We start from the raw sequence: 14,632 nt of genomic DNA on the forward strand, positions 1-14,632 counted from the left end.
ACGACTACTGTAGAAGGGTCAGGGCCGTCAGTGAGTGTAACTGATGTCTAAATGTGATTTGCTACTTAACTTGACATTTTTTCACGAAGAAGCTCACGTGGAACTTCTCTAATTAGAAAATGAAAAGATTAAGCCCCGCCCAAACGATCCTATATCTAACCTGTAGACTAAAATAGCAATTATTATTATTTTGTCATTATTGATAGATGCGTTTGAAGCCAGTCATGTTTCGCTGTGCAACTGAACACAGTATATAGTATAGTGTATGCACTTTTTTATACTACACGTCTCTGTGAAAACGTTGTAAATTGAAGACTGAAGATTTTGATGGGGAAACTGACAGATTACTAAGAATAGGACTACATTTTCTGTCTGTTAAGGGTGTCTTTAATAGCATAACAGAATTAAAGAAATATCCAGAAATATCCACCCAGAACCATTTCAGTTATTTTACCTATGATGAGCAACCCGTAAGGATGGCCATTACTCTGAAGATAAGGGTTGGATCTGTTTAACTATGATCATGGTGAGACCTTTGTTAATTCATCTCATACTTTGTCCTTATCTTTAATTAACTTGTATGGACTTGCTTTTGCAACACATCAGCTTAACACATGATATTAATTATAGAAGAAAGAAGGCTTAAAGGTAGGGTTAATAGGGGCTTAACACCTGCACCTGATTGTGCCATCTCATTAGTGTCATACCAGGGATGCAATTTCTATAATAGTTCGAGGTTCTGGTGTCATAGCTGACACTTCCAGGGCCCTGGCGCCTCACCTCTGATCTCTGCAGACAGAAACTGTCTGTGGGCTCTGTAGTGGATAAATTGCCAGAGGAAATTCCATCACAGGTAAGTGACAGAGACTAAATGTAGAAGGGAACGTGCCACTTTTCACTGTTATTAAAAGAACCAACTTTGCAATCTGAAAAAAAAGTGAGATTTTCTTGATCCCCTGCACAACAATAGCAGTAATCAATAAAATACAATGGTGCTAGTTTTTACTTAACTCCTGACCTTGAACACAGCAGTTGACAGGAGATACATTTAGTTGTTTCTCTCTTGGGTTTTTAAATGCATCACATCTTCGACAGGCTGAATTTCCCTTATGGCGAGACTTTTTCTGCATGGATTACACGGTAATTAAAGCATATGCTATTGAGGAATCTCCAGATGCTGCAGAACCTCTTGAGATATCTTATTAAACAAACATTTCTCAATAGCTCAAGATACTCAAAACCCGTATGACAACTATGATGTCAAATATGATCTATATAATATGATAACAAAAGATTTATTTGGGCCTGCTCGATAACCATATTTTAAAAACTGACATCACACCACGAAGAAACCGCTTACCGTATATGTAGTTCTCTACAACGCCAGCAGAGGGCGACGTTGCTCCTTTCAAGGAAAAATAAACTGGAATGAATTCTGAAATTTACAAACTCAAATTCGAATACATGTGCAGGAAGAATTGCATTAAATTTATAATTACATTAAATATATTGTATCAAAATTATGTGTGTGATCAATAAGCCCTTGTTTCACCATTTAACCAACATCTCTAAACACACACAAGCTTTATGCTTCTTTGCCCTATTTGCCCCGAAATCTGACATTAAGCTGAGCCCCGTGTTCCCTGTATTCTCAGAAGCATTGTGTTCAGTGTGTAGACCAGTGCGTGTAATGTGCTGCATGCACAAAGGACTCTCGCTCTTGCTGCTGGAGTGGACATGAACAATACCTCGAGCCCCATGGGCCACATTACAGATTCGCATAAATGGACGACAGGAGGAGCGCAGGCAGCCTCAGACTAATGGAGAGGAAAACCACAGGGGCGAGTGAGCTGAAAGCTACATCCTGATGTCATCCGGTATTTGGGCAGAATGTCAGAACCTTGAAATGTTCGGAAATCTGTTTTTGAATGCCCAGAAATTAGACCTGTGTGTTCGTTTACCCATGACTAAGACAGAGGTGTCAACTTCTTTACAAACACAACAAACAACCCTCTAAAAGAAAATATAAACTCACATTTATTTCTCAGCATTTTGGTGAAACTTTATTGTTTCTGAACTCTTCCGGATTCAAAAATATTACAAGATGAATTTGAAAAAACAAGATGAGCCTTTTTACTGTTTATTTTAAGCAAATTTGATTTGAAATGAAATTCCAGCTGCCATTAGAAGAAGGAACACAGAGCACACGAGTGTTTTACAGTTACATATTATATTATATAAGTTTCTTTAATACTTGGTGGAATAAGAACCCCAAGCATGATAATGTTTCCATAAGTTAGTGATTAATAAACAAAATGCAATATGTGATATAGAGAAGGTCCCAAAATATTTTCCATTCTTCGGGTGCTTCTACGGATGTTAAGTCTCCAGTGCTGCAGCTCATCCTCATAATGAAACATCATCATGCAATAATAATGTCAGCGTGGTATTCCATTAGGATACAGACCAGGGATTCCCCATATCCCTTGTTCTTTAGTGGCTGGATACGCACTGCCACACTTGTCCTAAATGTCCAGCACGTGGTCGAGATATGAGATGTAACAAATCGCGAGTCGCAAGATTTCAATCTTGGACAACTTTTTGTCTGGCGGGAGCGTTGGGAGCAGTTTCCTTAGTTCTGCAAAGGCCACATTGAAGGCTACAACACGGACCCGTTCCCTGGTGGCATGCGCAGATCGATATTTGGCTGTGGCGCGCCTCTTGCGCCTCTTCTCCTCCTTGGAACGCACTTTGGCCTCTCCATCGTGGGTTCCGACCGGCATGGACCCACACTGCGCACCGAGGGAGTCCAGAAGGGTGTCCGTGTGTCCCCAGGGGAGATCAGACTCCTGATGATCACCGCTGAGCATCATATCAAAACCTCTGTTAAAAATAGAATAAAAAACATACTACTAGGCAAATGAAACTGAGGCAATACTGTAATTCTATAAAACATGCACAAATCATGGATGCAAATATGAAAACATTTTATTTTCTTCTGGCTTTTCCTCATTAAATGGCAATTAGGAACAAATGCAGGGATATGAGAGACTCCTGCTGCCCTTCAGTGGAGAATCTGTAGTATTACCACTATAGCGACGCTGTCCGAGGTACTGAAACATCAAGACAAGAAAACAAAGCGAAGCAGCCCTTGTTTGTTTTGCAAAAAACAACTGGTATAATAAGAATAGCACACATTTATGATATATTTCCTGAAGATAATATCTATATGTAGAAGAGTGTGCAAGAGGAACATCGGATTGTTTGTGTTTTTATCTGGTAATGTTTCAACTTTCTTGCAGATTTCGACGAACCAAACAAAAAAACAAAAGAAAAAAACGAAAAACGCGCAGAAGACCTTGGAGTAACGACCGTGGAAACAAAAAACAAGGCTGAACTTACCTTGTGCATTCGAGGAGAAGGTTTCATCTCATTCAGCAATATCAAATATTTAAGCTGCAGGTAAAGTTATCTCGCCAGCAGCCTTCATGGTCTCTGACTCTTGATTTACCCGAGTGGAGAAAAATAGCTGAAAACTGGACTTGAAGTGGAGTAAAAATCAGCCCACCTCGTCTTTCCCTTCCACCACACTGTCACTATTGTATGGCTCCATTCAGCAGCAGCATTTTTTGGTCTTCTTCACCCCCCACCTCCCCTATGCTTCCTCGCCTGTCTGTGCGCAGGATTAGACACTGTCGTCTTACTACACGGAGCTCAGAGACGACAAGCAAGACGGATGACGCTGTCTTCTTTCGCTTTTATTAATCAGCAGGTAAAAATAAAACCTGCCTGAGTCCCCGCCCTGTTTTATGAGATTTGTTTTTGCAGACGGTTCATTTGAAAGGTTAAAATCCAGTCCACTACATTGAAGGTCCACTTGACGAAAACTTCTGCTAGTGACGTCACATTCCCCTGGCTCTTATTAGCAGAAGGTCAAGTGAGCACCTGGGTCTACACAGAAGGAAATCAAAAAGCCGGTGGAATATCTGCTGTAATAGCCTTGACCTGATGCAAGACTGAGTCATATTTGTGAAACTGGAGAATTAGAATGTGACAAGATTGCTGGTAGAAAGCTGTGGATCTGCAAACCAGTGTGCACAACTCTTGCTTTGGACTCAGGAGGGGAAGCGTTTTTACTTATACATATGAAAATCTAATTTCATGCAAGCTATGCATACCATGCATTAATATCTATTTTTATATTGAGGATTAGTTTTTGTTTTTTATACCTCGTCTGGTCCAGTGTGCTAGTTGCAAAGCTGCGGCTATGACATTTTGATCTGCTCATTTCTGGAAATGTCAACGCTAATCATTACTAACATAATCACTGAGAGTAAATCACCACTGAGCCTCCACCTCTGTGGTAGTGGAAAATGTTTCCTCAGACGCTGTCAGAAATGGCACAGTAAATGCTCGACTGGATCGTGTGAAGTTATTGAGATGGCCTTGGCATATGGCTAACATCATTACCGTTCTCTCGAAGCCGCTGCATTACCATTTATGTGTTGTCGATTTGAAAACGGCGTGGATATGATGCTCATCACAGGAAAGAAAGAGGTGCACGTTATGACAATGGCTTCCCAAAGTTGCAGTGTTGGCAAACATGTGGCCTTTTCAAAGAGGACTTGACAGACATGATGGCATCCTTTGCATTTCTTTACACCGCTTAGATCTAATGCCTATGTATCATTGACTTTTTCTTTTTCTTTTTTTTGCAGGACTGTGAGCACTTTAAACATCTGAATGAATTAATTTACCATCATTGCTGGAGCAGTGATGATCAGCTCTGCCTGTATCTGGCTGTAGCTGTAATCTTTCAGCAAGTTTTTATTTATGCTGTGATATCCTATAAAATATAAATGCTGGCCAGTCTGGCCCGCTGGCAAAATCACGCAATCTCTTTTGCCATCATCATGAAAAACCAGTACATGGATAATTTTTATTGATAATGAATAGTAAGAACATTCACAGTAAAGAAGGCATGCAGCAGCCAGAATAAAAGACCATTTTATGAACAGCTACTGTAATTATCAGTGTAAATACATAGCCTTGTAATGACTTGCTTCTTGATATTGCAGCCCAAAAAATGCTTTTCTCACAGATGTCTTGCAGGGTTACATCAGGCTGCCTTTTGCAGATATATACTATATATGCAAATGCTCTGTTTCTGTGCTAGTTTTTCTATTCTTTTTTACTCGTTGACCTTCATTTGTCTTCTTTGACTGCACAGTTTGGCTTAATGTCAGCAGATTCTGGAGATGCTCAAACAGTTGCTCAGATCTAATGACTGACTATCTATCTATCTATCTATCTATCTATCTATCTATCTATCTATCTATCTATCTATCTATCTATCTATCTATCTATCTATCTATCTATCCATCCATCCATCTATCTATCTATACACACATGTACATATAGAACCTGAGTCAACACCACATTATTCAATTCAAGCAGCTGTGACCATAAAGTCTAACTGGTCTTGTATCATCTCCTCCTTTTCTTATTGGTTCTTCTGGGTTTAGCTTCTCATCTGTCTCAGTCTGGACACCATCTGTTTAAAGGACACAGACACAAACCTCATATTTACATCTCCTTATTCTCATCTGTTCATAACACTCATGCAAACCCGGGCATTATGAAAATGCATTTGCTAAATATTTTTCTTACACACAATAAAATTACAAAAAAACAAAAATCAAACTAAAATTCCTGTTTTTGTCAAAGCTTCTATTTTTACTGTGAATAAAATATGCCTTAGTATCCCCCCCCCCCTTTCTTTTTCTTATTTTCCAGAACTTTACCTCCATCATCATTTGTCAGCTTCTATAATGAGTTTGCAGCAAACAGCACAGTAAATGTGAATGAGTTACAGTTTTTCTCAGTCGCTTTGGTGCGTTTCTCAGATCAGAATTGAAATTCTCATAACTATTAGTTCAACCTCCACAACACTCAGTCATTTGTGCACATCATAGTAGCAATTTCTCCTCTCTCTGAACAAGCTGCAAATGATTTTGGACATGAATCAGTTGCTTCCATACATTTCCCTGCTGCTTTCTGACATTTCCATTTGCTTATGTCATGTCAGTCAAAAGTAATCATACCTATGGATGCTGAATAGTCGTTCCCAATAAAACTAATAGTCATACATCCATTGCTTGAGTCATCACACACAAAATTGTTGAACTAGTTATCACATGCCAAATATTGGCCATCTGTCAAGCAAATCCTATACCTTTCTGTATCATTTTTCCTGGAAATGTCTCCGAAATTGAACAATTGATCTCAGGTGAATTACAGCTGTCACTCATGAGGTTGTTCACTGTCAATTATGGATGAATCCTGTGAATCCCCAATTGGCAAGCATATATAAACTGCGCAGGAGCTAGTGTGTAACATTTCTACACTTCTGTGACACAAAATGGAAGGTCAGCACCGTGGAAGAGGGGTGAGGATGCGGGGAGGAAGGGGAAGGGGAAGAGGGAGAAGAGGCAGATATAGGCGGATTCCTAATGAAATAAGGGCTACAATTGTGGACCATGTTGTCAATCACGGCCTCACCATGGAGGAGGCTGGTCGAAGGGTGCAACCCAATATTGGAAGAACTACTGTCAGTTCAATCATTCAAACATTCCGTAGGGAAAACAGGTATGCAAACAGTAATACACTGTACTGTACTGTGCCATCTCAGACAACGGCGTCCTCACCCATATCCCCCTTCTTGGTCCATACAATACCCAACATCTCCTGACATTTTTAGACACTCTTTACAGGGACCTAGTCCCTGAGAATGAGAGAGGTGGAGGCCAACTCAGCAAGTATGTTGTTTTCTGGGATAATGTCCGTTTTCACCACTCCCATCAGGTCAGAGAGTGGTTTGCAGCACATGACAGAATTCTGGTTGAATATCTCCCTCCATATTCCCCATTCCTTAATCCAATAGAGGAGTTTTTCTCTGCCTGGAGGTGGAAAGTTTATGACCGGCATCCACATGAGCAAATGGCCCTGCTAGCAGCCATGGATGCAGCATGTGACGACATCACAGCAGGGTCCTGCAGAGGATGGATTCGCCACTCCAGGAGATACTTTCCTCGCTGCATTGCGAGGGATAACATCTGTTGTGATGTAGATGAAAATATGTGGCCAGACAGACAGGAACGTCTGGATGTGCCAGAATGATTTACTGTACTGTTACATGTGCTGTTTATTGTTCACATTAGTGCACAGCTCTACCAAATGGATGATTTTATGTTTACATGTATTCTACAGTGCACAAGTGACTGTAGCATATTTTTCTTTTGCACAATTCTGTAGGATTACAAACACTTCTACACAATGGAAATGTGAAACGTACGTATTCAGTGTCTCAGTTACTCCCAAGACTCCCATAACATCTACAGTGACTTTACTGCACATTTCAGATGGCTGTACAGGTAGGCCATAGTGCTGTCGTCAGCATTTTCAGGTGTCACCAATTGTTTTTGCAATGGGAAACACTGAAATTATAAACTGTCATAGTGGAAACATGACAATGCCATTTGACTATCTTGTTCATAAAGATGGTGTCAAGACTTTTCATTTTGATGGCACTGACAGTTTCATTGACATGGATACTTGCTTTTGAGGTATGGATAATCAATTCTGTGCATGTGACGTGCTTTTGCAGGCTATCCACTAGGTTTTGCAGTTTGCACTAATTGTTTTGGGAAATGCACTAACTGCTGTGCAAATGTTAATGGTGTTCTGAGGAACGCACCAAAGCGACTGAGAAAAACTGTAAAGTAGTTAAGGTTTATTGTGTTCCCTATTCCTTCCCCTCAGCCTGGTTAACATCTGCTGTCATATTTCGTTTCTGCTGATTTGGACTTTGGTGGCATCTAATCAATCAGCTCAGTCCTCATGGTGACAGGGAAGGAAACAAAGAGGGCAACGGAGGAGGGGAACGACAACAGTGAACAAAAACAACAGACAGAGAGAACTCTGATGACTGAAGACAACATCAACCTGTGAGCAAATGTTCCGAATTATTATCAAGCTTTGCTGTAAAATTTAAGCTGACATTAAATAATTAGTAAAGTAGAGAGATAATTTTATTCTGTACACTTCCAGTACATAAATTTTACTCACTGCAATGCCAGTTGGCTTGGCACAGCTTCATAAGCTACTATAAATGCTGAGGAGGAGGAATACACGGGCAAAGAATTATTATATATATATATATATATATATATATATATATATATATATATATATATATATATATATATATATATATATATATATATATATATATATATATATATATATATATATATATATATATATATGACTCAATGCCCCACAGCTGGATACTGGAATGCCTAGAATTGTACAAGATCAATGGGACCCTAAGAGCCTTCATCAGGAACTCAATGGGGATGTGGCGTACAACACTAGAGGCCAACTCCAAGCCCATAGCACAAGTCACCATCAAGTGCGGGATCTACCAAGGAGATGCTCTGTCCCCACTGCTGTTCTGCATAGGCCTGAACCCCCTCAGTGAGATCATTAACAAGACTGGCTACGGATACCGACTACGGAACGGAGCAGTTGTCAGCCACCTCCTGTACATGGATGACATCAAGCTGTATGCCAAGAGTGAACGAGACATCGATTCACTGATCCACACTACCAGGCTATACAGCAATGACATTGGAATGTCGTTCGGACTGGAGAAGTGTAGTCGGATGGTAACAAAGAGAGGGAAGGTAGTCAGAACTGAAGGGATTGAACTACCAGAAGGCAACATTGCAGACATAGAGGACAGTTACAAGTACTTGGGGATCCCACAGGCGAATGGGAACCATGAAGAGGCCGCTAGAAAAGCTGCAACCACCAAGTACCTGCAGAGGGTCAGGCAAGTCCTGAGGAGTCAGCTGAATGGTAAGAACATGATCCGGGCTATCAACACCTACACCCTGCCCGTGATCAGGTACCCTGCTGGGGTAATAGGCTGGCCAAAGGAGGAGATAGAAGCCACTGACATAAAGACAAGAAAGCTCCTTACCATGCATGGAGGGTTTCACCCCAAATCCAGCACCCTGAGGCTGTACGCTAAGCGGAAGGAAGGGGGCCGGGGACTGGTGAGTGTCAGCACCACAGTCCAGGATGAGACAACGAACATCCAAGAATACATTAGGAAGATGGCCCCAACTGACCGAGTGCTCAGTGAATACCTCAGGCAGCAGAAACCCAAGAAAGAGGAGGGAGACGAGGAACCATCATGGAAGGACAGGCCCCTGCACGGTATGTACCACCGGCAGATAGAGGAGGTGGCTGATATCCAGAAATCCTACCAGTGGCTGGACAAAGCTGGACTGAAAGACAGCACAGAGGCACTAATCATGGCAGCACAAGAACAAGCTCTGAGCACAAGATCCATAGAGGCTGGGGTCTATCACACCAGGCAAGACCCCAGGTGCAGGCTGTGTAAAGATGCCTCAGAGACAATCCAGCACATAACAGCAGGGTGCAAGATGCTAGCAGGCAAGGCATACATGGAACGCCATAACCAAGTGGCCGGCATAGTGTACAGGAACATCTGTGCCGAGTATAACCTGGAAGTCCCGAGGTCAAAATGGGAGATGCCCCCAAGGGTGGTGGAGAATGACCGAGCTAAGATCCTGTGGGACTTCCAGATACAGACGGACAAAATGGTGGTGGCTAACCAACCGGACATAGTGGTGGTAGACAAACAGAAGAAGATGGCCGTAGTGATCGATGTAGCGGTTCCGAATGACAGCAATATCAGGAAGAAGGAACACGAGAAGCTGGAGAAATACCAAGGGCTCAGAGAAGAGCTCGAGAGGATGTGGAGGGTGAAGGTAACGGTGGTCCCCGTGGTAATCGGAGCACTAGGTGCGGTGACTCCCAAGCTAGGCGAGTGGCTCCAGCAGATCCCGGGAATAACATCGGAGATCTCTGTCCAGAAGAGCGCAGTCCTGGGAACAGCTAAGATACTGCGCAGGACCCTCAAGCTCCCAGGCCTCTGGTAGAGGACCCGAGCTTGAAGGATAAACCGCCCGCAGGGGCGTGCTGGGTGTTATATATATATATATATATATATATATATATACACACACTGTGTAATAATTAATACAGAGAAGGTTCAATAGAAAAGATGAGCTAATTATTTGTCATTTATTAGTTTATTTGTAATTAATACAGAGAAGGTTCAATAGAAAAGATGAGCTAATTATTTGTCATTTATTAGTTTATTTGGGGTTCAACACAGGGTCAAAAATAATGTATTAACAAGTTTTCTACTGTCACACAGAAGTGTGCAACATGTTAGAGATAGAGGGAGACATTAACCATAGAGAACTTTTTCATGCTTGTGCTATAACATCAAACAAATATCCGGGAGGTTTGTGTGTCATCCACTCGACAGAGAACACAGGGCAGTGTTTCCCTGCTAGACACTGCCACAGTTCAGTGAACATCTCTTCATGGTGTTGCCTTCAGGGGCTTTGAATTTGAAAAAATCTATTTGCTTGACAAACATATAATAAGTGACTTATTATCCAGATTAAAAAAAAAGTACTGAGGGAGGATCAGGAAGGGGCTGGGCGAGCGCGCTGGCACGCACACACTGACTAATGTAGAGAGAGAGCAGAGATGTGCCTTTTAAAAAATGCATCACTTTACAAAGGCACAAAATGTGAAAATATAGATTAAAATGGCAAATGGCAACATGTACTTGTGAAGAAACTGCATACATACCAGAATCTTGCACTGTTACTAACTCTGTGTTTCTCAGTATGACTCCTTAAAAAGGAATTTTAGGGTTTAAAGTTTCAGAGCCAGTGTAATATTGCTCCAGGACATCCCCATGGATCTTTTCCTAAAGGCTGATGCAGCAAACCCATTTGTTTCGCTGCCAGGCAGCAGTGCTGAGGTGGTGCCAAAAGTCTCCCAGTAAATCCTGGACTTGTGTTTACTTCTGGTCATTGCAGTGATTAAGCCAGTGACATTAATCCGTGAAAGGTTGCAGTATGCATGCTTCACAATGATTCTGTTCTGTCAGTAGCAACAAATCATGACTCACCATCTGGATGCCCATTACTCACTGTTGATTTTTACAGTTTGTGATTAAACCATAAACTGCATCAAATCAATGTGTTGGGTCCAAGAGAATCAAATAATGTCGCCATCTAGTGGTAAGTCAGAAGTACTCAATAGGAAAAGTGGAGAATGGATAATTATTTGTGTTATTCAAATATTTGTAATTCATATTAAATATATTCAGCAAACGCTTTATATGAAGTATTACCTAAACATGATCCAACAAAACAGTTTTTGAAGGATCGACAGCACAAGTCAGGATGGCCGAGCGGTCTAAGGCGCTGCGTTCAGGTCGCAGTCTCCCCTGGAGGCGTGGGTTCGAATCCCACTTCTGACATCATCTGTTTTGTGTAAAACTGAACAGTTTCCAATATGACATCTGCGACCGAGGCTTTGAACTATGAAAAGTTTATAAATCGTCATATCGGGGTCCTGGTTGATGTCATATTGTTCAAAATGAATCCACTAGAGGGCACATCTGGCTCTTTTCACTCTGTGCATCCAGTAAAGTGCCATAGAAGTCTCAGCGAATAAAGGAAGATTTAAAAAAGAAAATCAAGCTGTTGCTTTTTAAATGAATTCTTCAGACTAAGCTCAGTGCCTCATACAGTGAACCATGAACTGCTTCTTGTTTTAAAATCACAGTTTTTAGAGTGATCGAGTTGCTTGTTATTATTTATCAGTGATGTCAGCGGAAAATAGAATGAATTATTTAGTGAAAACATATCGTATGTATGTCTAGGTAAAAGGTTTCAACACCTCTTACTTCTCAAGCACATACGATTTCCAGTCCAACTTTAAAGGGAAAAAGGTTAATATTAATAAATGAATTAATTTTATATTTTCATTATAACTTTTTAAAATTTTTACATCTTTAGTTGTGACTCCATAGCTGCTGTTACAAAACTTCTCGAATTGTTGGTGGAAACGTGTGGATCTGGTTCCAGATTGGGCACAAGCACCAAATATATTCCCAATAACATTTATTAAGCTATTTATTTACATCTATCTATTCTTTTTTTAATCAATATTTTAATACTGCTATATATCTTTAATTTGTATGTAAGTATTTGTTTTTACTTTAGAGAAATAGTAATACAACTGCAAGACTTTCCATTGTCCACACGATGGCACTGCAACTCACCTTTTTCTATTAATACCCATATAGATAAGATTGATATGTAATTACGTTTGCTTCTTTTAATGCCCATAATTTACATGACCGCAGGCTAAACTACAATCTAACGATGGTTTCATCTGTGTGTAACTATGTGTTTTGAAGCCCCACTGCAACATGTGATCAACCACGAAAACCCACTCCTGGTAATTGTGCAACTGTAGATTGAGAGGATCACTCAACCACCGGACTCACGTAAGCACAGCAGAGCACACAATGCTGCAACAAAACAGCCTGGGATCGAGTAGCTGGATGTATCGCTGTAAAAACATACCCCCCAGCAAAACACATGATCCCTGTCTGTTACAACAAATGTACAAAGGGAGGGAATGCTATGACAAGCTCAGTAAGAAGCACAGTCAAGAGCAGCACACTAGAGTGAAGTTTAAGAAACAGAAGAGCCACAGAGATGACATAAAACGTCTCATAAACACTAAAATGCTCCGCAGTTTTCCAAAAATCTAAGAACTGCTTTGACAAATGTCTGCCAGTCATTAAAGATGAAGTCAGGCTCAATAAACTAGAAAAAAAAGACAGACCACAGAATGAAACATAGCTGACAGTGCTTAGGCTATACTGTATGTCTCATTCAAGTGGCATGCTGCTATGCGTTAATATGCAGCAGTTGCTGGTTACCCACCTCCTCCTCACAGTGGCTGGGATAGAGAGACTTAGGACAGCCTTTGGTCCCAGATGTATGCCAGCTCACGTCTGCCTTTGATGCCTTGTGCTGGCTCTAATTTTTCTTTTCTTTTCTTTTTTACAGGGCAACTTCCATGAGTGGGCTTCACCTCTGGCAACTGTTTCTTTGCAGAAAGCTAATGCAAAGGAAAACAGTGCTGGAGACCAGTAACAGTAGAGTGAGAGGATCACTCAGCCACATCTGTTTCATGTGGCTTGAAGACTTCAGGAGTGGCACACCATACTGAAAAACCCCAAAGACAAAGAAAGAAGCACACACGCTCAAACATCTACAGTTGCTGCACAATAGACCACACATGCAGAAACGCAGACAAACATGGGCTCTGTCTCTCTCAGGATTGGCCCAAATGGGAAAAAACTCACATTGTCTTGAAGCAGAAGAAATACTTGGATTTTTTAAGTTTAAAATGGGCTAAATCTCCAACTTACTTTCAGTGAATCCACATAAAAGTGCTACCCATTCTGTCTTGAAGCAGAAGAAATACTTGGATTTTTTAAGTTTAAAATAGGCTAAATCTCCAACTTACTTTCAGTGAATCCACATAAAAGTGCTACCCATTCTCAGTAACAGATATATGGAAATAAGAGGCATGAGAATTAATCCTCCAGTGGCAGCTGGCTGATTGATGACCTCGATTGCTAACTGAGAGCACCTTAGTGTGGCAGAGCTAGATGGGCATAGACAAACAGCTTGTTAGGCTTCACACTAGCCTGAGCAGCTTGCACACATTAGTAAGCCATCATTCATAGCTGACACTTTGCCTCAGAAAAAGGAATTTTCTTTGTCTAGTTTTTGCTGGTAATTGTGGAAAGTTTTGCTTCTGATTAGACTTAATCTAATCTAAATATTTCTTTTCTTGGCAGCTTGGAAAGCCTTGACTGTGTATGCTCACTAGCTTATTCAGCGCTGCTGCCAAAGATGCTGCTGTGGAGGTTTTAACAGTTAGGAGCTGCACAGCAGATGTAACAGAGCTGGCATGGCATGACGTTTGAAGTCACTGCTATTGCTGTGGACATCAGCGGTATAACTTTGGGTTGCAGGAAAAGTAAAGAATCACAAACACGTCTGTTATGCAGGGAAAACCTGCATAACTGGTATGGGAGGAAGGGAAACCAACATGAAAGGGCAGGATTAATTCACAGAGGAAGAGCTTTATTATTTTTCAGGTAGAGCCTGAGTGCCTGAGAGCATTTGTGTTGCCCTGTAAACACATATTAAACCTAGTTGTAAACGTTTTTTTATTAAATCCTCAGTTACTCATTCAGTGTTCTTGCAATCATGAAAAACTGGATGGATCAGGCGCTTACACTACTTAAAAGAATCAAATACCACGGGAGCTTTCACAGTAAGGGCTCATAAGAGATTTTTTAAATACTGTCTGGTTATGTGGAATATTTCCCCCCACTGAATCTGTTTACTACTTATACAGAACAAGAAAGCCATTAGGTCTTTAACCTCTGGGAGTTCTGAGTAAGGGTTTAGTGAAGATGGCATTAAAAGAGACTAAAAGTCACACTGTACACACTGCCAGTGTGTTTCACTACAGATAAAAAGGCATTAAACAGGCAGATAATGGTGGACATGATTTACTACATCCTGCACAACTGTGGCACCCAGGTGCTCAGATTTTCTGGGATCCAGCTCATGTT

The 14,632-nt window shown here is 41.0% G+C and overlaps 1 protein-coding gene, 1 long non-coding RNA gene and 1 other non-coding gene across 3 annotated transcripts; 1 reads left to right on the top strand and 2 right to left on the bottom strand.

The window, feature by feature from the left end:
• Window positions 1–2,088: 2,088 nt before the first annotated feature.
• On the bottom strand, window positions 2,089–3,652 carry LOC101468015 (helix-loop-helix protein 1). Its single transcript, XM_012920881.3, has 2 exons — window positions 3,403–3,652; window positions 2,089–2,883 (listed from the first exon to the last, which is right to left on the bottom strand). Exon 2 carries the CDS (start codon window positions 2,871–2,873, stop codon window positions 2,526–2,528), a length of 348 nt encoding a protein of 115 aa, XP_012776335.2. The 5' UTR covers window positions 2,874–2,883; window positions 3,403–3,652; the 3' UTR covers window positions 2,089–2,525.
• Window positions 3,653–4,910: 1,258 nt separating this feature from the next.
• On the bottom strand, window positions 4,911–13,515 carry LOC143412887 (uncharacterized). The gene is made up of 3 exons (XR_013093399.1): window positions 13,412–13,515; window positions 12,921–13,205; window positions 4,911–5,554 (listed from the first exon to the last, which is right to left on the bottom strand). It is a non-coding gene; the product is annotated as an uncharacterized LOC143412887 (long non-coding RNA).
• trnal-cag (transfer RNA leucine (anticodon CAG)) lies at window positions 11,358–11,440 on the top strand. Its single transcript has one exon. It is a non-coding gene; the product is annotated as a tRNA-Leu (tRNA).
• Window positions 13,516–14,632: the final 1,117 nt, after the last annotated feature.

Source organism: Maylandia zebra, linkage group LG16 (assembly GCF_041146795.1).
Source record: "Maylandia zebra isolate NMK-2024a linkage group LG16, Mzebra_GT3a, whole genome shotgun sequence".
Classification (NCBI taxonomy): Eukaryota; Metazoa; Chordata; class Actinopteri; order Cichliformes; family Cichlidae; genus Maylandia; species Maylandia zebra.